The sequence below is a fragment of the Typopeltis vanoorti genome, chromosome 13, assembly GCF_054136105.1.
Source record: "Typopeltis vanoorti isolate ZY-2024b chromosome 13, IOZ_Tvanoo_1.0, whole genome shotgun sequence".
In the NCBI taxonomy this organism is placed as follows: Eukaryota; Metazoa; Arthropoda; class Arachnida; order Uropygi; family Thelyphonidae; genus Typopeltis; species Typopeltis vanoorti.
The window spans coordinates 121,903,945-121,925,830 of record NC_143561.1 but is presented as its reverse complement, the minus strand read 5'-3'; the positions used below and the strand labels follow the sequence as shown (position 1 = coordinate 121,925,830).

Genomic DNA, 21,886 nt, shown 5'->3' with positions numbered 1-21,886 from the left:
CAAAATGTGTTTGAAATAAGTGAAACATGGTTGGATAAGGATATCCTGATGAGAAAATAAACAGAACGGTATGATGTTTTTCATGATGATATAAATTACAAGAGGTGGGGGGTGCTGTTGAGGATAACAGGCAAATTATGTCTGCACAAAGTGGAGATGCAAGATGTGAATAGACGCAATGGTTTTGGGTCAGTATGGTGTTAGGAGAGGTTGACAGGAAGAGATATTTACTTCGATGCTGCTATAGGCCAGTGAATGCCGTGCCTGGTGATGAAGAAATCTATAAGCAACTTCATTTAGCGAACAAGGAAAGGATGGATAGATTATTATTTGTGATTTTAATTATGGCAGTATAGATTGGAATGCAGTGATGGGATTTGTAATTAAGGGAAATGAATTTCTTGAAAGATAACAATCGTAGGCAGTATGTAAAAGACGGCATGCAAGGATTGAGAGTTTTAGATCTGATCATTTCATCAGAGGACGTGATTGTGAGTGGGGTATTGCACTTTTCTCCAGTTGGTGAAAGTGATCATGAAGTGATTGCTTGGATTGTGGCTAGCCATATGCAGACCTCTGTGAGAAAAGGATATTATTATTATTATTATTCAGGCCTCCATGGAGTCAAAAGACTCATCGTGGGAGGTTCTTCCTAAGAACATAAAGTCTGTCAAGGCTCATCGAGAAGAGGTCCCCCCCCCCTAAGAAATATAAAGTCTTATCATACCACTCCTTAAACTCATTGACCATTCTCGCTCTCACCACTCCATCAGGCAATGCATTCCACGGTTCAACCACCCTCCATGCAAAGAAACCACTCCTCACCCTCTTGTTCACAGTTTCCTTTCATAACTTCCAGGGATGGCCTCTTGTCATCACTCCTTCCCACTGTTCAACCAAGCAAAAGAACTCCCCAAGTGTCAACCCTGTAACCACCTCTCAACAGTTTAAAAGTCTCAATCATATCACCTCTCCTTCTTCTATCCACCAAACTCTGCAGTCCACATTCCCTCAGCCGATCCTCATAACCAAAATTGTACAGTTCTGAAACCATCTTTGTCATCCGTCTTTGTACCCTTTCCACAGTTAATTTATCCCCTTCAAATCCTGGGGACCAAATCTGAGAACAATAGTCTAAGTGTAGTCTATCAGAGACTTATACAACGGAATGATAACCCTTTTATCTCTGCAGGTCAGTGTCCTTCTCATAATTGCAGCAATCCTCTGTGTCACCTTCACCACCTTTGCAATATGTCCCCTGAATTTCAGGTTTCTATCAATCGTCAACCACAGATCTCTTGTCTCCCCTACTTCCTCCAGTATAACTCCTCCCATAAAGTATGTAGCATCCCATCAATGTTTCCCAAACCTCATGACCTTACATTTTGCTGCATTAAACCGACACCCCATTCATTCATTTGCCCATATATCTAGCTTATTCAAATCCTCTTGCAGGGCTACCACATCTGCACTATTACTAATAATCTTTCGAACCTTCACATCATCCACAAACAACTGAATAGCCCCTTACAATCCACTGGCAATGTCATTGATATAAAGGTTAAACAATATAGGTCCTAGTACTGGTCCCTGTGGGACTCCACTTGTAACCCTCTGCCTCCTTGAAACTGCTTCACCATACACAACTCTCTGATACCTATCAGACAGCCAATCCTGAATCCAGTTGAAACTTAAATATCAGCTTATCATGTGGCATCCTGTCAAATGCCTTCGCTAAGTCTAAGAAAATTGTAGTATATGCCTTTCCCTCATCTAATGTTCTTGTAACTTTATTATAAAAGGCTAGCATATTACTAAAACAAGAGCGCCCTTTCACAAATCCATGTTGACTCTCACAGATAACATTACCATCATCTGCCCAATGCTGTATACGGTCCCTCACTACTTTTTCCAAGATCTTACTAACTACTGATGACACATAAACTGGCTTATAATTAGACACTTCCAGTCTGTTACCACCCTTATACAATAGCACTATCTTACCTTCCTTCCATTCCCTGGGCACCTTTCCCGCAGCCAGACTTTCATTGAAATGCCAGGTTAAAGGCACTGTCAGTTCCCTAGCACATTCTCTCAAAACTCGTGGTGAAATACCATCCAGTTCCAAAGATTTACTGAGTACTCAGTAAATGAAAATGACATCGAGAGTACTCGGTATCTTAAACACACTCTCCTCCTGTACCTCTAAACCCCGAACCTGCCCTATTCGTCTAGCATTAAAACTGACTCCTCTAGGATGAAATACTCCAATAAAGTGTTCATTGAACAATTCCACTATGTCCTCTGCATCCCACAATATGATTCTTCCACAGTCATTTCTCCTCTTACTGGCCACATATCTAAAAAATTCCGTAGGATTTTCTTTGGATCTTAGGGCCAATCTCCTCTCATATTCCAGTTTTGCTTTCCTTACCACACTAGTTACTCTTGTGGCCTGTGTCTTATATTCTTCATGCATCTTCTCTTCACCTGTCTTCTTATATCTCTTCCATAGCCTCTTTTTTGCATGCAATTCCTGTTTAATATTGTTTGTCATCCACTTTACTCCAAATTGTGTCCTCTTCTTCACTCATGGTATACATCTTACCATTGCTGCTAACAAATAGTCTTTCACAATTTCCCACGCACTAATGGTATCCCAGCCTTCCAATTCCTCCCTCCATGAAACTTCCCGAAGTTGGTGTCTAAGATTATTCTAATCACTTGCTTTATAATTCCGCATAAGTTCCCGTCTCTTTGATACTCCTGCATGTCTGTTCATTTTCCAAGTCAAATATATATATGGAATTAAAAAGGTTGGTGATTATTAAAAGCTCAGAAGACAGTTTGGAGCTATAGTATGGAATGATGTACTAAGTGGGAGATAAATTATGTGTGGGAATTGACCAAAAGATATATATAACAACATCGATGCGCAATTACTGAGGTCAAAAAAAACGAATAAAGTACGTTTCAAATGCATGTATAAATGGATTAATACCATTATGATTATTACTAGGAACACCTGCAAGTAGTCCAATGACTCATCAAGGGAGAGCACTCTACTCTACAACTCTCCATCTCCACAAACTACACAGAACCACTACTACCATCATTATATACACACATGAAATTTGGAAGAAGCACAGCAAAACTACAGTATGAGCAGATATTTTCAAATCATGCCAAAAAAAAAATACTTGAGAGTTTTTCAGATATGTGGCAAGCAGAAGGAAGAATGATTATGGTAAGATGATGTTAATGGATGAAAATGGTAGAATGGTATCTGCTGCAGAAGACATAGTTGAAGCATTCAATGAATAATTTATAGGGGTGTTTCATCCTCATCAGTGTGTAATCATGAGAATCTCAAGTGCAGAGGATGGCTTAATTGTGAGTGAGCAGGAAGTATTGAGGAAATAAGTTTGATGTTAATAAGGCATTAGGATTTGATGACATATAACCATGTGTCTTAAGGGATTGTTCCAGAGAATTGGCATTAAATTTCAACCTGTTAAGCAGGCATGTCTGTTTAAAAATGAGTCTTACAACAGCACAGCTTCCAAGAGTGTGAAAAGAAGGTTAAATTGTTCCACTGCATAAAGGGCTGTGGCTACAAATTATAGACTAATCTGTATATCTGAAGCTGTGTTTAAGCTTGAAGAGATTGGTGAGAACTAGGATGTATAAATGAGTTGATAACAGCAGTGTTTTCAGTGGTTATCAGCATGGTTTTGTTAAAGGGAGATCATGTTTTACCAACTTATTTATGTACTATATCAAGGTCCTTTCCTTTAGTAGTACACAGAGATCAGCATTCATTTCAGACAAATTATGGAGACTACAACATGTTAGAAATAATTACTTTAATTTCCTGACATTTTGACCTTCATATTAAGTCATCATCTGGAGTATATATGAGGCATGCTCAAAAAAAGACCGAACATTTTAAATAATACATCAGCTAGCACAGAGAGACAGCATTTTACAGCTACTGAGCACACCTAGTAGCATGTTTTGACAACAAACTGCCTATATAGGGCAAATTACAGGTGCAATGAATATGGTATACTCCAGGGTAGGCCAGCGGAGGAAGTGGATCCTTGGATGAGTTGAATAAGTTATTTAATTTTGTATGAGGTTTAAATGTGACATTAAGGTTGCATTTCTATAGTATTCTATTTATTTTATCTGATACCCCATTAATGTATGGAATGGCTACAGTTTTATTGTAATCTAGTTTATTTTTGTTTTTAAGTGATCTTTTGAAGAATTTTGTTTGTATTGTTTTGGCTGTAGCCATTTTTCAGGAAGATATTGCTGATAATTTTTATTAGATTATTTTTATTAGATGTTATTAGATCTTCCTGTCTGCAAATAGTTGGCTAAGTCACAGTCACAAAGGACTTCTGGGTTTTGTGAATGAAGCCTTCTGCTAGAAGTGGTAGGGTCATTGATGCCCTTTCCACACAGAGTTAGTAAGACAAAGGATTCAAATCCATAGCCTCTTGACTGGAGAGCAGATACACACTAACCACTGGACTCTACCAGGCTGGCACTATGTATAAAAGTAGCCAAATAAAAGTTATGAGAAGGCTTTGGTAAGAATATAAAAAAATAAATATCAGAAAAGCAGCAAAATGTTCTGGAAGATATCGAAAAAGCTTAGAAATGGAGGAAAGAGTACTACAAAAGGAATCAAAGATGATAAAGATGACATGAAAACTAAAGATAAGGATAGTTTAGATGTCTGGAATAAGTATTTTCAAAGGCTATTAAATGAAACAAGTGGAGAAGAACAGCAGTAGAAAATTTTCAAGAGGAATACAAACAGGAGTAATCATCAGTACTTGAGGTAGAAAAAATAAAGCTATCAAAAAATGTGGAAAGGCAGCTAGTAGTATGGTATTCAACCATAAATGCTTAAATATGGAGATATGAACGTTTTACTGGCACCATACTGCAGAATTCAGAATGTCAAATTCGAGATGATTGGAGTAGAGCTTTCATAATTCCCATCTACAAAAAAGGAAATAAAGCTGAATGCAAAAATTACAGAGGAATTTCTCTACTAAGTGTTCCAGGTAAGATTTATGCAAGCATACTTGAAAAGAGGTTGAGAAAAATTGTTGAAAGTAAACTTGGAGAAAAACAACTGGGTTCAGGCCAAATAAAGGTTGTCAAGATCAGATTTTCACTTTATGATAAGGATCTGCACTTCTAGTTTTGTAGTCTGGAAAAGCTTTTCAAAACACTATAATTATGAGGGATAAAGGGAGCATGATATAGAGTAGGCCTGCACAACATACAGGCCGCATGCGGCCCATAATGCTATTTATTTTGGCCCGTCTGCCTGATTGAATTATTTAATCATATGGGGGATATGAAATTAGTCGATTTTTTCCTAGCATTGAATTAAATTTTTACTAAGACTCTGCATGTTTACATTCATGCGATTAATGTCACAATCATGTTTCTTTCAACTCGACAATAAATTGCATTTGGAGTTATTCCCACTGTCATATTTAATAACAAATTATTACAATTGCTTCGAGGTTTTGTTAGCGCTAGTGTCGTTGCAGGGAAATTCAAAGTTACATCTCCATGATAATGACTTGATGTCTATGAACGAGAACGAATCGTATTACACCAAGTTGGCAGCGCCTTGACTGGCTTTGGCAGCGTAGTGGTTGGTTTTAGCTGAAGCAATATATTACACAACTGTTATCATAACCTGCATTATTGTGAGTTTTTCATCATTAGTTTTTTGTAATTAATATTGTCAATCTCAACACAATGAGCTTAAGTAAAAAGCGTAAAATAGATTCTGAACATCGAGCATTTAACCCTGGGTGGACAAACATATATTTTTTTACGTTGTTTAAGACAAAATAGTGTGCATTGTTTGTTCATCTATGTGTGGAAAACAGTGTGCATTGTTTATTCATCGATGTGTGGAAAATAGTGTGCATCTACGTGTGGAAAAAATGTTGGTGCTGTAACATTTATTGAATAGTATGCAGGTAAACCATTGTCAAAATTTCATTGCCTAATTCATCAGCAGGTGTGTTGTTCAAAGGTTTTGCAGTTTGATCATGTAATTAAAGTAGTATTTGCTCTGGTCAAGTATATTCGAGCTCGGGACTTGAAACACAGAATGTTTCAGGTGTTTCTAGAAGAAAATGATGCCGAGTACGGGGATCTACCATACCACACTGATGTATGTTGGTTGAGCCGCGGTAAAGTTTTGTCACACTTTGTCGCTCTAAAAAATGAACTAGTTGAATTTTTGGAATCTCAAGAAGATATGGAAAAATTCCCAGAAATAATGGATGAAGAATGGAATCAAGATTTATTTTTCTTTTATTACTTGAATGACCTTAACTTACTGCTTCAAGGAAAAAATAAATTTGTTTTTCAGTTAATGTCTCTTATAAAGGCATTCAAAATGAAATTAAGTTTGTTTGAAAATCAACTTGCTACGGGGGGATATGTTACATTTCTTAACTTGTCGACAGAATATTCCATCAGAATATCATTCAATGGTGGGTAGAAAATATAAGAAGCACATATCACTTCTAAGTGAGGAGTTTCAGAAAAGAATGCCATTGAGTAATGAAGACGAAGTCTGCATAAAAGTGATTATAATAAATTTAGTTTAATCCTTTATACAAGTGTGAACAAACGAAGTTTGCACCTGAAAGTATCTTCAGGACTGGAGTAAGGCGCAACACCAGGCAACTCGTTGCAAAAGGTGGAGCAAGCTAACATCACTCCTATCTCAGTATCTCCCATAATGCAAAACACATCTCCTTGCGGATATGTTTAATGTTATGCATTAAGGGAAGCGCCACTACCCAGATTAATTTCAACCTTTATTGAGGTAGAATGGGAGTTCATATCCATCATTGGCCTTTGGAGTATAAAGATTGCTGAGGGTCAGCAAGTAGTAATAGGGGAAGTTAAAGAAAGGTAGGATAGTAGGAGGTAAAAAGAGGCCTCAGTCAACCTGTTTAGCTGTATAATAACCCAGAGGTTGTGGCTAAAAGGTCTGTAAAACATAATCTCCTTACACCTGTTCTAAAAAGAAAAACTTAAAATTTACACTTCACTTTACCCGAAAAACATAACTTTAGATTACATTAATCCAGGTGTCTGGAGACGTCATCTCATAACCCCTAAAAATAAAGAAAAATGTTTGTTAAAATTTGGAACTTAGATTATTCTTAAACTATGCCTTACAACTGAAAAAAAAGAACTGAGATAGCGGGATCCATATTGAGGTGCACTTTATCCACCAGAGAACCGAGAGTTGGGGGAAGAATCCGGCCCAAGTGATGCAGCCTACAAGGAACTGCACCGCCTCGACGTAAGCCTTCGCAGCCCGGGTTCTCAGGTCTTCCCCCTCCTATGTGGACTAAGTGTGAATACACAGAAACAAAACCAAAAGAAAAAACTTAGAAAAAGGGGCTTTTTTTTTTAAGTCATATTTGCCCTCCAATTTTTAATCACTATCTCAAAGTCTTTTACCACGTTTTCCATCACTGTGAGTACATGTATCGACTCTTCATCATTTAGTTTCCATGTTCTCTTCAAGCTTTCATTCCATTTCGTTCGGTGGTAATGGAAGTTATCCCACTTCATCCATATACTAAGACTATCTAGCTTGCCTTTACATTGCAAACAAGCGTCTCCTTTTTCCTGTATAGCTCTGTGGACTTTGTTCCTTATCTCGGGTTTGTCCCTAAGATCGAGTAGGATTCGTCTTGTTATATTCGAATTTTCGTATGGGAGTTTTTCTCCTTCTACCGGTTTTGTAATGGGGTGAGAAGAGTCTGTGTTGGGATTGTCTGTTCCTTCCATAGGTTTTGGATCGTTTCCTTGCTCTGTGTCCTCTTCTGATGAGGTTTCTTCCTCATGTTCTGTGTTTCGCGTTATTATCTCATTTCCTTCCTCATGTTCCTCCGAGCTTGAGGCTTCTATTTGGCTTTCAATGTCTTGTTTATTTCGTTTCATTTCTCCTTCTTCTGGCGTGATGGGTCGTTTTGTTGAACTGGTATTGATTTCCATTTCCTCTGTTTCTGTGCTGTTATTGCTTTCCATTTCAATGGTGTGAGATTTCTTAGCGTTCCGTTTCTTTTTCTTCTTCTTAGTTTTTCCTCCTGCGTTGTTCCCGCTTATTGCCTGGTTTCCTAATGTAGTCGTCGCGTTAACTGGGGTTGTAGGGCTGGAAACTCTTCTGATTCAGTTATTTGGGGTTCGTTTACTGTTTGGCCGGTAGCTCGAGAGTCCTGTGTTGTGAGCTTAGGACCGTTTACCGGAATGGCTACTGCTGCAGGTGTTATGGCGCCTCCTGCTCTTTCTGCAAGGGTCCAGTTAGGACAAACGTCTATTTTATGGGATGTGTTCCCACATTTATGGCACGGTGACTCACATTGATTCAATGTGTGTTCTGTCGATAAGCAGTTGCGGCATGTGTTGTTTTTCGGGCAGTGAGCGCTAAGGTGGCCCAAAGCGGTGCACCAAAAACATTGTTTTGTTACGCCTGGATAATTGACTATTACTCTTGCTGAGCCTAAAAAAATCAAGTTGGGGACCTCTGTTTTCATCTCGATTGAAATGCTCACTTCCCCTGATTTCCACTCTGGGATATCCGCGTCTTGTCCGATTATTACGTTTCGGACAGTCCCCCCTTGGAGAAAATGGTTTTAATGATTTCCTCCCCTTTCTCTAGATATTCTAGAGGAAACCTGTCAATTTTTACGGATTTTAAAATACTCCCGACTAGGAAGGGTAGGTATTTTTTCCCTTCACATTGTACGCCTTTAAGGAGCATTTCTCTTGTCTCTATGTTGTTCGTTACTATTTGGAATCGCCCCCCCCCCCCGGTAAGGGGTAAGCCCGTAAATGCTTTCTGCTTTCGTGACGTTGAGAAGAGCTCTCTCACAAACGTCGCTTTCTCTATGCTTGGGTCAATTTCGATCCCGAGAGTTCGAACTCTTGGTAAGAATTTAGACATTATTTAAAGGCAAATACTTTTCCCACAGTAAAAGAAAGTTGAGTCCCCGAAAAGGGAAGACCTTAAGATAGGCTTGTACCGTTTGGCACGAGGCTGCAAGAAAAACCACCAAAAGAAAAACTATAAGGGTTCTTACCGAAGGATACTGCAATAGGAGCTCTCTCTTAGACATTATTTAAAGGCAAATACTTTTCCCATAGCAAAAGAAAGTTGAGTCCCCGAAAAGGGAAGACCTTAAGAGAGAACTGTACCGTTTGGCACGAGGCTGCAAGAAAAACCACCAAAAGAAAAACTATAAGGGTTCTTACCGAAGGATACTGCAATAGGAGCTCTCTCTCTCGGAATCTTGTAAATGGCAAATGGAATCCAAAGCAATGGCACCTTCGTTGTAACAGGACTGGAATAGGAGCTCTCTCTCGGGTTCTGGTAACTGGCAGGTCTCATCAGTGGGAGCTAGGCTAGAAATACCTTGAGGTCTCATCAGGGAGCCAGGCCCAAGTGGAGATACCAGGCAGAAGCATTAGCAAGGTCATCTCTACCTATAGGAGTTGCCAAACGGTGTGCCACCTTTTTATTAGATTACTCTGGATTTAGAGAAAGATGTTGGAAGTTTATTTTTCAAAATTTAGTTTAATCCTTTATCAAGTGTGAGCAAACAATGTTTGCACCTGAAAGTATCTTCAGGACTGGGGTAAGGTGGTACAACACTGGGCAACTCGTTGCAAAGGTGGAGCAAGCTAACATCATTCCTATCTCAGTATCTCCCATAATGCAAAACACATCTCCTTGCAGATACGTATAATGTTATGCATTAAGGAAAGGGCTACTACTGAGACTAGTTTCGACCTTTATTGAGGTCTCTTCAGTGGGAGCCAGACCCAAGTGGAGATACCAGGCAGAAGCATTAGCAAGGAGATAGGAGTGATGTTAGTTTGGTCCACCTTTGCAACGAGTTGCCTGGTGTTGTACCACCTTATCCCAGTCCTGGAGATACTTTCAGGTGCAAACTTTGTTTGTTCACACTTGGATAAAGAATTAAACCAAATTTATTATAGTCTAACCAAGTGAAAAATAAACCTTCAACATCTTTCTCTAAATCCAGAGTAATCTAATAAAAAGGTGGCATGCCGTTTGGTAACTCATATATGTGGAGATGACCTTGCTAATGCTTCTGCTTGGTATCTTCACTTGGGCCTGGCTCCCACTGAGGAGATCTCAATAAAGGTAGAAACTAGTCTGGGTAGTGGCCTTTCCTTTAATGCATAACATTATACATATCTGCAAGGAGATGTGTTTTGCATTATGGGAGATACTGAGATAGGAGTGATGTTAGCTTGCTCCACCTTTGCAAAGAGTTTCCCGGTGTTGTACCACCTTACCCCAGTCCTGAAGATACTTTCAGGCGAAACTTTGTTTGCGCCTGAAAGTATCTTCAGTATTTGTTTGCTCAATTTTTTATTATAGTCTAACCAAGTGAAAAATAAACTTTCAACTTCAATAAAAGTGATTGAGGATCCATGTTCTGTTGAAACAGGAAATCTACCTGTCGAACTCCAGATGGAAGTTATTGATCTCCAGTGTTCTGAAAACTATCGGGTGAAGCATAGGGAGAGTAGTTTACAAGAGTTTTATTCTATTCTGGATCAGGATAAACTTAATAAAAATTTGTTGGATACTGCCTACCAGGTATTTTGTATGTTTGGGAGCACATATACTTGTGAACAAACATTTTCGGTCATGAACTTGAACAAAACCAAACATCGTTCATCTTTAAGTGATATCAATTTAGAGGCCATATTAAGAATGGCCACTCCAAATATGACACCAAACTTTGATAAAATAGTGGCAACAAAGAAATGCATTGTGTCACATTGTAACATTTTGAATGTCACAATGTGACATTCAGTCATCACCTGATATTTCACTGAGAATAAGCATGATATTCTCAGTGAAATTATTAGTAAACTTTTTTATTGATTTAGTGGTTTTTATTGAGAAATTTTGCAGCTATAATTTCAATTATAATTTTAATTGTAACACTCTAAAAAAGATAAATATGCATATTAATTAGTATATACTGTAGATCTACTAACAAATTTTCTTAAGTTTAGCTGCAGTGGGCTAGTCTAAGATTCTAGGTCCGAAGTGATCTGGCCCTTGGTCAGGTGGTCCAAGTTGGGTTTGGCCCTCAAAGACAATCAAGTTGTGCAGGCCTGATATAGAGCAATACATAGTCTATATTAAGTTCTAAGTCAACAGTTAGAATTGAAGGAAATAGAGGAAGATAATTTGATGTAAAATCAGGTGTGAGACAAGAATACACATTACTTTCACTCTTATTCATCATCTCTATGGATTGCATTATGAAAAAAAGTGGCATTAAACCTGATAATAGAATCAGAGATATCAAACTTAACTTTTTTTACTTTATGCCGATGATGTTGTACTCTTAAACACATCTAGTGCAAGTCTGCTAGATTCTTTAGCTAAATTGCTTAAGAGCTGCAACAAATTTTGTATGAAACTTAGCAATAAAAAGACAAAAAAGACAAAAACTATGAAAGCAGGCAGGAATATGGAAAACTCTGCATTTCAGCTATTTAGACACAGATTTTAGTGTAGATGGCAAATTAAATTTGAAAATTATCAGCATCCTTCTCAGAAGAGAAGGATACTAAACTGCAGATATAAAAGAGTTATCATTCCATTGTAGAAGACCCTGATCAGACCACACTTAGACTATTGTTCTCAAATTTGGTACCCAGGATTTGAAGGGGAATAAATTAACTGTGGAAAGGGTACAGAGGCAGATAACAAAGATGGTTTCAGGACTATACAATGTTAGTTATGAGGATCGACTGAGGGAATGTGGCTGCAGAGTTTGGTGGATAGAAGAAAGAGAGGTGATATGATCGAGACCTTTTGTTACAGTGTTGACACTGGGGAGTTCTTTCACTTGGTGGAACAGTGGGAAGGAATGATAATGACAAGGGGCCATCCCTGGAAGTTACAAAAAGAAGCTGTGAGCAAGAGGGTGAGGAGTGGTTTGTTTGCGTGGAGAGTGGTTGAACTGTGGAATGCATTGCTTGATAGAGTGGTGAGAGCAAGAACAGTCAGTGATTTCAAGGAGTGGTATGATAGACTTTGTGTTTCCTAGGAAGGACCTCCCATGATGAGTCTCTTGACTCCATGCAGGCCTGAATAATAATAACTTTTAATTCATCTTTAACTGCTTGTTCACTGGAGCAGATCTTCAAAGCCCTGTTTTTTAGTGTGTTAATGACACCTAGTTTTTGTGGTTGGATGGCGATAGGAATTTATTGGTATATATTGGCCAATATGTATAGGCTTCCAGTAAACACTGAAGGTAAGACTGCCAGAAGGAAGATGTGTGACAATTGTATCTAGAACAGGAAGTGTGTTCTGACTTTTAATCTCAATTGTGAATTGTATGCATTTGTATTATTTGTTTAGGTTGCCTGAGGAAAGTATCTGATGTCTGGCAGACATGGAACCAGATGCTGAAAACTTCATTGACATATCTAAGCCAGATATTGACGATGTAAGCCAGACTTTCGGCTTTAAAATTAAGGAATCTAGAGCACGTTGCTCAAAAGCTTCCAAATAAAAGTTACCGATTGGAAAAATAATGGTGAGCCCATGTATGTGCCTTCTTTTTGTAGGTAGAAAGTGTTTAGCTACAAAAATAGCCAAAATGTAGTACATATGCATAGAACGCTGTGCTATTGGTCAGGAATTTGTCCTGTAAAAGAAGAATTGTGTCATTGATTGGGACATTTGTGAAAAGAGCAGAGATGTCAAAACTGACTAATAAATTATCTTTTTTCCAATGTGATTTTATTTACAAAGTGCTGTGTGTTTTTAATATAGAAGGGGGAATGACCTACAAACTCTTTGAGTGTTGACTCTAGTTTCTTGGCTGGATGATAACTAGAGCTGTCTATACCTTCAACTATTGGTTGGAGCATTCTGCTTGTGAATCTTGGGTGAAACATAAATGCTTGGAGATTGAGCGTAATGTGGAAGTAGTTTTTTAACTATATTCTCAGGCCAAGAAGTGACTGATTTAAGTAATTTTTCCATTTTCTTTTATATCCGATTAGTTGGGTAGTTAACAAGTTGATAGGTGATGTTGTCTGAGATTAATTGATTCATTTTTTCCAAGTATGCTGTTCAGTTTAAAATAACAGTAACACTACCTTTAATCAGCTCTAGTGATTCCAATGTCCTGATTTGATTTTAATGATTTCACAGCTGCCAGTTCAGATTTGGTTAGCTTGCTAGTTATTGTTTTCATATTATTTAAAATGTTCGAGGTTTCCAAGTGTATTTTATCAGTTATGGTGGTTGGGAGAAATCTTGAGCTTCTTTTAATATGGTATATAAAATCTAATATGTTAAAATAGTCCTGGGTGCCACAGCAAATTTAAGCCTTTACTAAGTAGCGAGAGTTCACCATTGTTCAGAGTGTGGTTAGAAAGGTTGATCACATGACAGTTCATTGAGGGTAGTTGGTGGCTCCTGTTATCACTTAATTCTGGTTGGTTGTTATAACTGGTTTGTGATTGGCTGTTTTCATTCAGTGCAGAGAAATTTAAATTTGTCCGTTGACTATCTGAATATTGTCAATCTTTAAGTCTATATATTTGGATATAAGTTTTGCTTCCTAAGGATATTCCAAATATCTGGAGTTAAACAACTTGAAAGTTCCAATTTTAAATTTTGAATCTGGTTTTGAGCAAATGCTAAGTTTTGGCACGTAGTTTGAATCTACTCTCTCAGCATTGCTTTCTCCATACGTTGATATATTCTTAGTGCCTTTGCTGAGGTGAATTTTCTTTTCAGTTTGTTGGGAATAAGGTTGCTGTCTCTACAACATTCTAAAAATGCCAGTCAATTAATCAAAACAGAAACATTTATCTTTAGCTTACCATAGTGATTGCATCACTTGTGTGTTGTTATATCTTTTGGCTTTCTCTAATTTTTATATTATCTTTATCTGTTGTTATTTTATGCTACTCATTATCAGTTATTTCGTTAGCCGACAAATTTATAGCTATTTTATGACTGCGCCAGCCGGCAACTGAATTCTGATATACTGTCCTAGATTACTTAGAAAGAAAATGCAGGGATCATGAAGTTTGCAGTCGTGGTCCCGTTTCTTTTGTCACTAATGGATTTCCCTCTAATACACGGTTCGTGATTTTCCAAGCGGTAATTCAATCCACAGAAACATGACAAACTCATTTTGGTTTACACATAAGAAATACATTTATTTTGACGCAAACATAGAAATACATATTAGTTAAACCTTCAATTCTAAAAGAGTGAGTTCCCTCCCTTTTCTTAAATTAACACATCTGAAAGGTTCTGTACTATAATTTCTTATACTGATAAATTCTTACATTTCTTTATATACCTATTCTCAGACTCTGTTAAATTATACTAAATTACCCATTACTATCACACATATAAAATACATATATATACAGGCCAATTCTATAATTGTTGCATAGATTTCATGAGATAACATTCCTTATTATATTCAGACTTTATCCCCCCCCCCAGAATTTTTTTAGTTAGCATTCAAATTAAACTTTAACATAATGACATTAATTTCTTTCTCTCGACACAAACAGTCTGAAGCCTCGGTTTCCTATTCGGCTCAAGCCTAAGATGCCTTTTATTCCTTAGACGTAGACAAAATGTCCAAATGCAGACAGTTCTTTAAACACGCATGGAAATTGGCTGTTTTCTCGATGTTCAGTCTCTCTTTACTCCACGGTTACTCTAACTTAATACAAAAGGTTTCTGCTTACTGTTCTTGCTTTATCTGGTGGATTTAGGACCTTCTTATCTGGATATTCGGATCTTCTCACCGTATTTTCTTTAATGGCGTCTCCGCTATTCCTGTGTTCTACTCGAAGAGGAGCACTCTTTCACTGACTTATACACTGCCGTAAATTCACCAGTGGCCCTTTCTTTTAGAACTCTAGTTGCATTATAGCTGCAGCTTTGATCTATGTGGCACGTATAGCAAGGGGAAATTCTTGCTACTCATGGTGGCAAGCTTTTCACAGCAACACAGCTCTCCGCTCAGGAAACCAGGAACCAACGAAAACCAGAAGAGAAGAGATCAATTCAAATCCCCACCAAAACCTATATACTACAAAACAGCGCCCTCACTCGGTGGTGTCGTCATGCATACGGCGGCAGCCGATTGGATACCGTGGCCACGAACTGTCTTTGACATAGCCTAAAACTTGTATTAGCTTATACACATCTTTTTAGCAATTATATATGATTTTCTATCTTAATTAATTTACAAACATTCTCTATTTGGTTTATGGGCTTCTTTAACATTACTTAAATTTTACAAAACTGAATATATATACATTTTCTAGGTCATTAATAGGCACATTTTCTATCTGGAGGCATAAGTATGTCCTTATCCATCCCTTCTGAGGTTACCTTATGTTGGGTCGGAAAAGGGATGACTCGTCACTTTTTTTTGACACAACAGTGTCAAATCTCCATGAATTATCAGAAGCCTTTCCTTTAGTGTTACATGGTGATCAGCATTCATTTCAGACAAATTATGGAGTATACACACAGTACACCAAAGAAAAGGTCCAGTCTCTTACTCACCTGCACCATGGAAGCAATTCCTATGAATATGCTTATTCGACTGTGGTCTGAGGTTAAAATCCGTTTTGATATCTGTAAATGATGCACACTAACAGGTAATCAACCTTGTGACATTGTACTTTGTCAATATATGATGCACACATACATAGATACATTTCTGCTTCAAAATGTCATAAAAACAAATTTCATTGAAAACCCAGGAGTTCTTTTTTGGACACACTGTATATATATATATGTATGCATATATTGATGGTAATTTTAAATTTACTTCCTTTAATTTTGTATCTTCCTTTAATTTTAAATTTACTTCCTTTTATTTTGTATATATGAAACAAATATGTTTTTTCATATTTTTGTGAAGCAATTCATTTGTTGCTACATTATTTTTGATCAGTTCTTTAGATTTGTTCCTTACTGTTTTGATTGGCCATTGTATACTCCTTGATGATTATATTATTACGAAAGTGGTCTGAAAAGTTCTTGTCCTAACAATTAAAAAAAGGAATTTATAATTTCAAAATTATTTTTTATTTTTCAAAGTTATCTCCCTTAAGACTAATACATTTATTCCAGCGATGCTCCAGCACCATTATCCCATCCCTGTAGTGGTTCTCAGTAAGATCTTCAAAATATCCCTCTACAGCTGCAATCACCTCTTGATTCGAAGAAAAATGCTGACCAGTGAGGAAGAGGTTTAGTTTTGGGAAGAGATAGAAGTCTGTGGGAGCCAAATCTGAAGAATAGGATGGATGTTCCCACAATTCATAGTGCAGATCCATTAATTTTCCCATTGCCAAAACACCTTTGTGGGCAGGTGCATTGTCCTGATGAAAGATGATTTTTATCTTCTGCAAACTGGATCTTTTCTCCGAATTTTTTCGTCTAATCTGGTTAAAAGATTGGAATAATATTCCCCGGTTATTGTTTTACCTTTTTCAAGATAATTAATAAATAAACAAAAGGCCTTTAGCATCCCAAAACATCGATGGCATGACCTTTCCTGCTGATGGAACCAACTTTGTTTTCTTTGGCACCGAACAACCAACTTCTGTCCACTGTTTTCACTTCTGTTTGAATTCTGGTGTGTAATGGTGAATCTAAGTCTCATCCATAGTAATAAATCAATGCACAAAATCAGTTTTATTCTTGTTAAAATGCTCCAAGCACTGTTCAGAGATTTTCATGCAAGTGTGTTTTTGATCTGCTGTGAGCAAGCGTGACACCCATCTTCCACAAAGCTTTTTCATTTGCAATTCTTCATGCAATATATATCCTACACATTCTTTTGAAATGCCTATAGTCTCAGCAATTTCACTCCCTTTAACTTCACGCCGGTCATCCAATACCATATCGTACAGTTAATCAATGATTTTTGGTGTTGTTACACTTTTTGGATGTCCTTCACGTGGGTCATCTTCAAGGCTGGGGTCAAAATTAATTGTCAAAAACAAAGGAGAAGAGGGCCCATAAACTTTTATGAACTTTGAATAAATTTCTTTTGGCGTTAAAGCTACTTTTACAAAGAATTTTATAATCACACTGTACTCGATTTTATCCATTTCAAGGGATGCAGACAACACTTTTTTGCTTCAGACAGCTGTATAAAACAAACTACTTGACGGAATGACTTGTAATTTCATATGGATGCTTATGACAGATGTACCAACTTAGAAAAAAAAATCTTGCCAATAATGTTACCATCTATGGTTGAGGCCAAGAACTCTTCAGACCACCCTCATACATGTACTATAAATGAAATATTTATAGTATTTTCATTTAAAAAATTATTAATTATTCTTTTTAAAATACAATAGGAGAAATAGGTCCAAGGGGACCCCCAGGATCAATTGGTGGTCCTGGAATTCCAGGTTTGCCAGGTAGAGAAGGTCCTCCAGGTCTAAAAGGAGATAAGGGTGAATCAGGACTACCTGGATTATCTGGGTTACAGGGGCCATCAGGTCTTCCTGGTGCACCAGGTCCAAAAGGAGAGCCTGGACCTAAAGGAAATCCTGGTATTTCTATCCAAGGTTCAAAAGGAATGGATGGTAGTCCTGGATTAGATGGCTTACCAGGTCAGAAAGGAGGGCCAGGACCAAAAGGAGAACGAGGTAGGTTTACTTATATATTTAAAAAAAATTATTTTTGATTTAAATTCTTAAATAACTAAACCAAATTATTATATTTACCGCTATTTTACCTGCTTCTGTTTAGGAGTGCCCCTGTTTAAATGTCATTGGCTTTTTTACTCATGGATTTTTAGGGCATTGTAGATGTATATTTACCAATAAATATATGTAGCATAAAGGAAGAGAAATTTACACATGCCCTTTTCTGGGTGTTGTGGCTTTTCTTCTTTCTGCGATGTCCAAACTACTGTGGGTGGGGGTGTAGGCAATGTGGGAGAATTAAAATAGAGATGGAAAAACCCTTTTTTTAATTAATATATATATATATATATATATATATATATTATATTATTAGGGATGGGCAGAGCATTTTTTATATTTATATAGGGTGGGAAAGGGTGAAAGGGGTTGAAAACAGCAACTGATTTTTAGAGGGGGGGAAAAGGGGGTTGATGGGGTGCGGTCTGCTTCAACCATGCTTGGTTGTCGTCTGACCACATGGAGGAAATGGATTTTCATTTAAAAAATTATTAATTATTCTTTTTAAAATATAATAGGAGAAATAGGTCCAAGGGGACCCCAGGATCAATTGATGGTCCTGGAATTCCAGGTTTGCCAGGTAGAGAAGCTCCTCCAGGTCAAAAAGGAGATAAGGGTGAATCAGGATTACCTGGATCCACTTCCTCCATATGTTCAGACAACGACCAAGTATAGTCGAAACGGACCACACCCCATCAACCCCCTCCCTTCTCTAAAAATCAGTTGCTGTTTTCAACCTCTTTCATCCTTTCCCACCCTATACAAATATAAAAAAATGCTCCACCCATCCCTAATAATATAATATATATGTGTATATATATTAATTAAAAAAAGGGTTTTTCCATCTCTATTTTAATTCTCCCACATTGCCTACCCCCCCACCCCCACCCACGCACACACAGTAGTTTGGACATCGCAGAAAGAAGAAAAGCCACAACACCCAGAAAAAGTTATGTGTAAATTTCTCTTCCTTTATGCTGCATATATTTATTGGTAAAATACATCTGCAATGCCCTAAAAATCCATGAGTAAAAAAGCCAATGACGTTTAAACAGGGGCACTCCTAAACAGAAGCAGGTAAAATAGCTGTAAATATAATAATTTGTTAAGAGGAGTAACATTATGGATATTATTTCTGGGAGTTTTCCCAGAAATAATATCCATAACTAAACCAAATAATTACTGCAAAAAGTAGTTTACTTTTCCAGTAAATTTAATTTAATTCTAAGAAATTAGCAAATAAAAATAAAGATTAAATCTTTGAAATTCTGAGTCGACATAAATAGGTTTATTGTGAATTTATAGTATATATATGTTATGATTAAAGTACAGGTGAATCCCATCTTAGAAATATAATGTGTGACTGGAATATGCTGGTTTATAAACTGGTTTATATTAGTGACCAAAGGAAGTGTAATTATTATCGTCGATTTTAATTATGGCAGTATAGATTGGAATGAAGAAATAGCATTTGGGAATAAGGAAAATGAATTTCTTCAGTTGTTGGGAGCTATCTATCTCAGGCAGCATATAAAGGAGGGCATGTAATGAATGTTCATTAGTTGAATTTCTTTATTTTTCATAAGACATTATTAAACAGCATTCCACTTTGTTAACAATATTTTATTTTTCAGAAATAACCACACAGAATGAGAATGTAAGAGGAATGGGGAAACGAGAAGCCAGGACAGGGAGAGTGGATGTTGAAAGTAGCAGTGAATGTGTGTATGAAGACAGAGTATATTATTGCGATGTGGTTGGGGCAGTTGAAATTGAGCGGATATATGTAGTAAGTGGTGTAAAAGTAATTGGTCAAGAGCAGGTGTGGTAGGGAAATCAACCATTCAGTGGCTTGGATAGGACTGATTTTAGACCTAAAAATGAACTGCTGTGTTTGTTTACAAATGCCGGAAGTATCAGAAATAAGGAGGGATAACGTGATTAAGTTATTCGCCCCAAAATCATTGGGGAATATTGTAACAGGAATAGAAATTAAAGGATGCAGTTTTTTTTGCAAGGATAGAAAGGATAAGAAGGAAGAAGTGCTGCTGATGATAGCAGGGAAATAAAGTCCACATAAGGTAGACATGAAAGAGAGAAATAGTGGCAATGGTTATGAGGCAGGTGTGATAGGGGGAAGCCAGGATGTATGATGATGTAACATGGAAGTTGAGAGGAAGACATATTTAGTTGGATGTTGCTATAGGCTAAGGAATGTGGAGGGTGGTGATGAAGTAATCTATAAACAACTTGGATTAGTGAACAAAGGAAGGGTAATTATTATTGCCAATTTTAATTATGGCAGTATACATCGGAATGAAGAAATATTATTTGGGAATAAGATTAATTTCTTGAATTGTTGAGATATAACTATCTCAGGCAGCAGATATAGAAGGGCATGCAAAGACCAAGCATTTTAGAACTGATCATATTGCCAAAGAATGTAATTGTGAATGGGGTTTCACACTTTCCTACAGTTGGTGAGAGTGATCATGAAGTGATCACCTAGGTTGTGACTAGCCATATGTGGACTTCTGTGAGTTAAGGATATATGTGGAATTATAAGGCTATTGATTATGACAAAATTATGAGACATCTTGGAGCTATAGCATGTAACGAGGAGTTGAGGAATAAGGAAATAAATGCTGCTTGGTAACTGACAAAGAAATACATAACAGCATCAATGTGTGAATGTATTCTGAAGGCCAAAGGGCTGAATGAAGGTTTGTGTAAAATGAATGAATGAGGGACTTAAGCATGAAATCTGGTAAAGGGAGGTGCTTTGGAGGCAGTACAAGAATAATAATGGAAATAATCAGTTTCATGAAGAGTGTAAAGAATAAGCCAGGTGAGTTATTCAGTTAGTAAGGAAAAGTGCAGTATGAGCAGAAATTGGCAAATCAGGCAAAGAAATACCCTGGAAAGTTTTTAGATATGTGATAAGTAGAAGGAAGAATGATCATGATAAGATGATGCTAACAGATGAAAATGGCAGAATGGTAACTGCTGCAGAAGGCATTGTTGAAGTATTCAGTGAAATTTATAAGGGTGTTTCAACCTGGTTGGGGTGGAATCATGAGGGACTTAAGCGCAGAGGACATAGCAGAGGATGGCTTAATTGTGAGCAAGCAGGAGATATTTAAGAAAATAAATAACCTTGATGTCAATAAGGCAATAGGATTTCATGATATATCAACATTGCTTCTTAAGGGAATATCAGAGGGAATTAGCAGTAGCATTGGCATGCTTGTTTGTTAAGAGTCTTATAACAGCACAAGTTTCAAGGGAATGGAAAGAAGGTAAAATTGTTCCACTGCATAGAGGTAGTGATAAGGCTGTGGCTTCAAATTATAGGCCAAACTGTATATCTGGAGTTGTGGTGAAGGTACTGGAGATTGGTGAGTAGGATACAGAGTTGGGTTGATAACAGCAGTATTCTTTGTGGCTATCAGCATAGATTGTTAAGGGGATATCATGTTTTACTAATTTATGTACTATAAGAAGTTGACAGATACCTTGGACAGGGGAGATTCATATACAGTAGTGTACTTGGATTTTAGAAAAGACTCCCACACAACAAACTATTAAATAAATTGAAACAGATAGGATGGGATAACAGACTTCTGAGTTGGGTTAGTGACTGGCTGTCAGATAGTTATTAGAAAGTGGTATATGGGGATGCAGTATCTTGAAAGAGAAAGGTCACTGGTGGTGTGCCACAGGGGTCAGTTTTGGAACTATTGTTTTTAGTTGTTCAATTTGTCTGTTAATGATATTTGTTTGGGTTTAATTAGTGATATGCAGATGTTGAAAAATTGGAGAGAGCATTGCAGAATCAAGCAGGAGGACTTGAATAGTTTGTATGAATGGGCAGGTAAAGGGAACTGTCAGTTCAGTGTTGCAAAGTGTAAGGGTTTTAAATTTTGTAAGCAATGATGATATGCAAAGTATACGCTTAGTGGGGAAACTTTAAAGGAGGTAGAGGAAATGAGAGATCTGGCAGTATTGGTCGACGAGGACCTGAAATTCAGGG

General features: G+C 37.3%; 1 protein-coding gene across 1 annotated transcript in view; it reads left to right on the top strand.

The window, feature by feature from the left end:
• Nucleotides 1-21,886, top strand: part of Col4a1 (Collagen type IV alpha 1) — a 903,940-nt gene that overhangs the window by 415,684 nt on the left and 466,370 nt on the right. Inside the window, exon 17 of the mRNA XM_090402880.1 lies at nucleotides 17,503-17,796. Coding sequence (XP_090259006.1) covers nucleotides 17,503-17,796 — 294 coding nt within the window. The remainder of the gene's footprint in view (nucleotides 1-17,502; nucleotides 17,797-21,886) is intronic.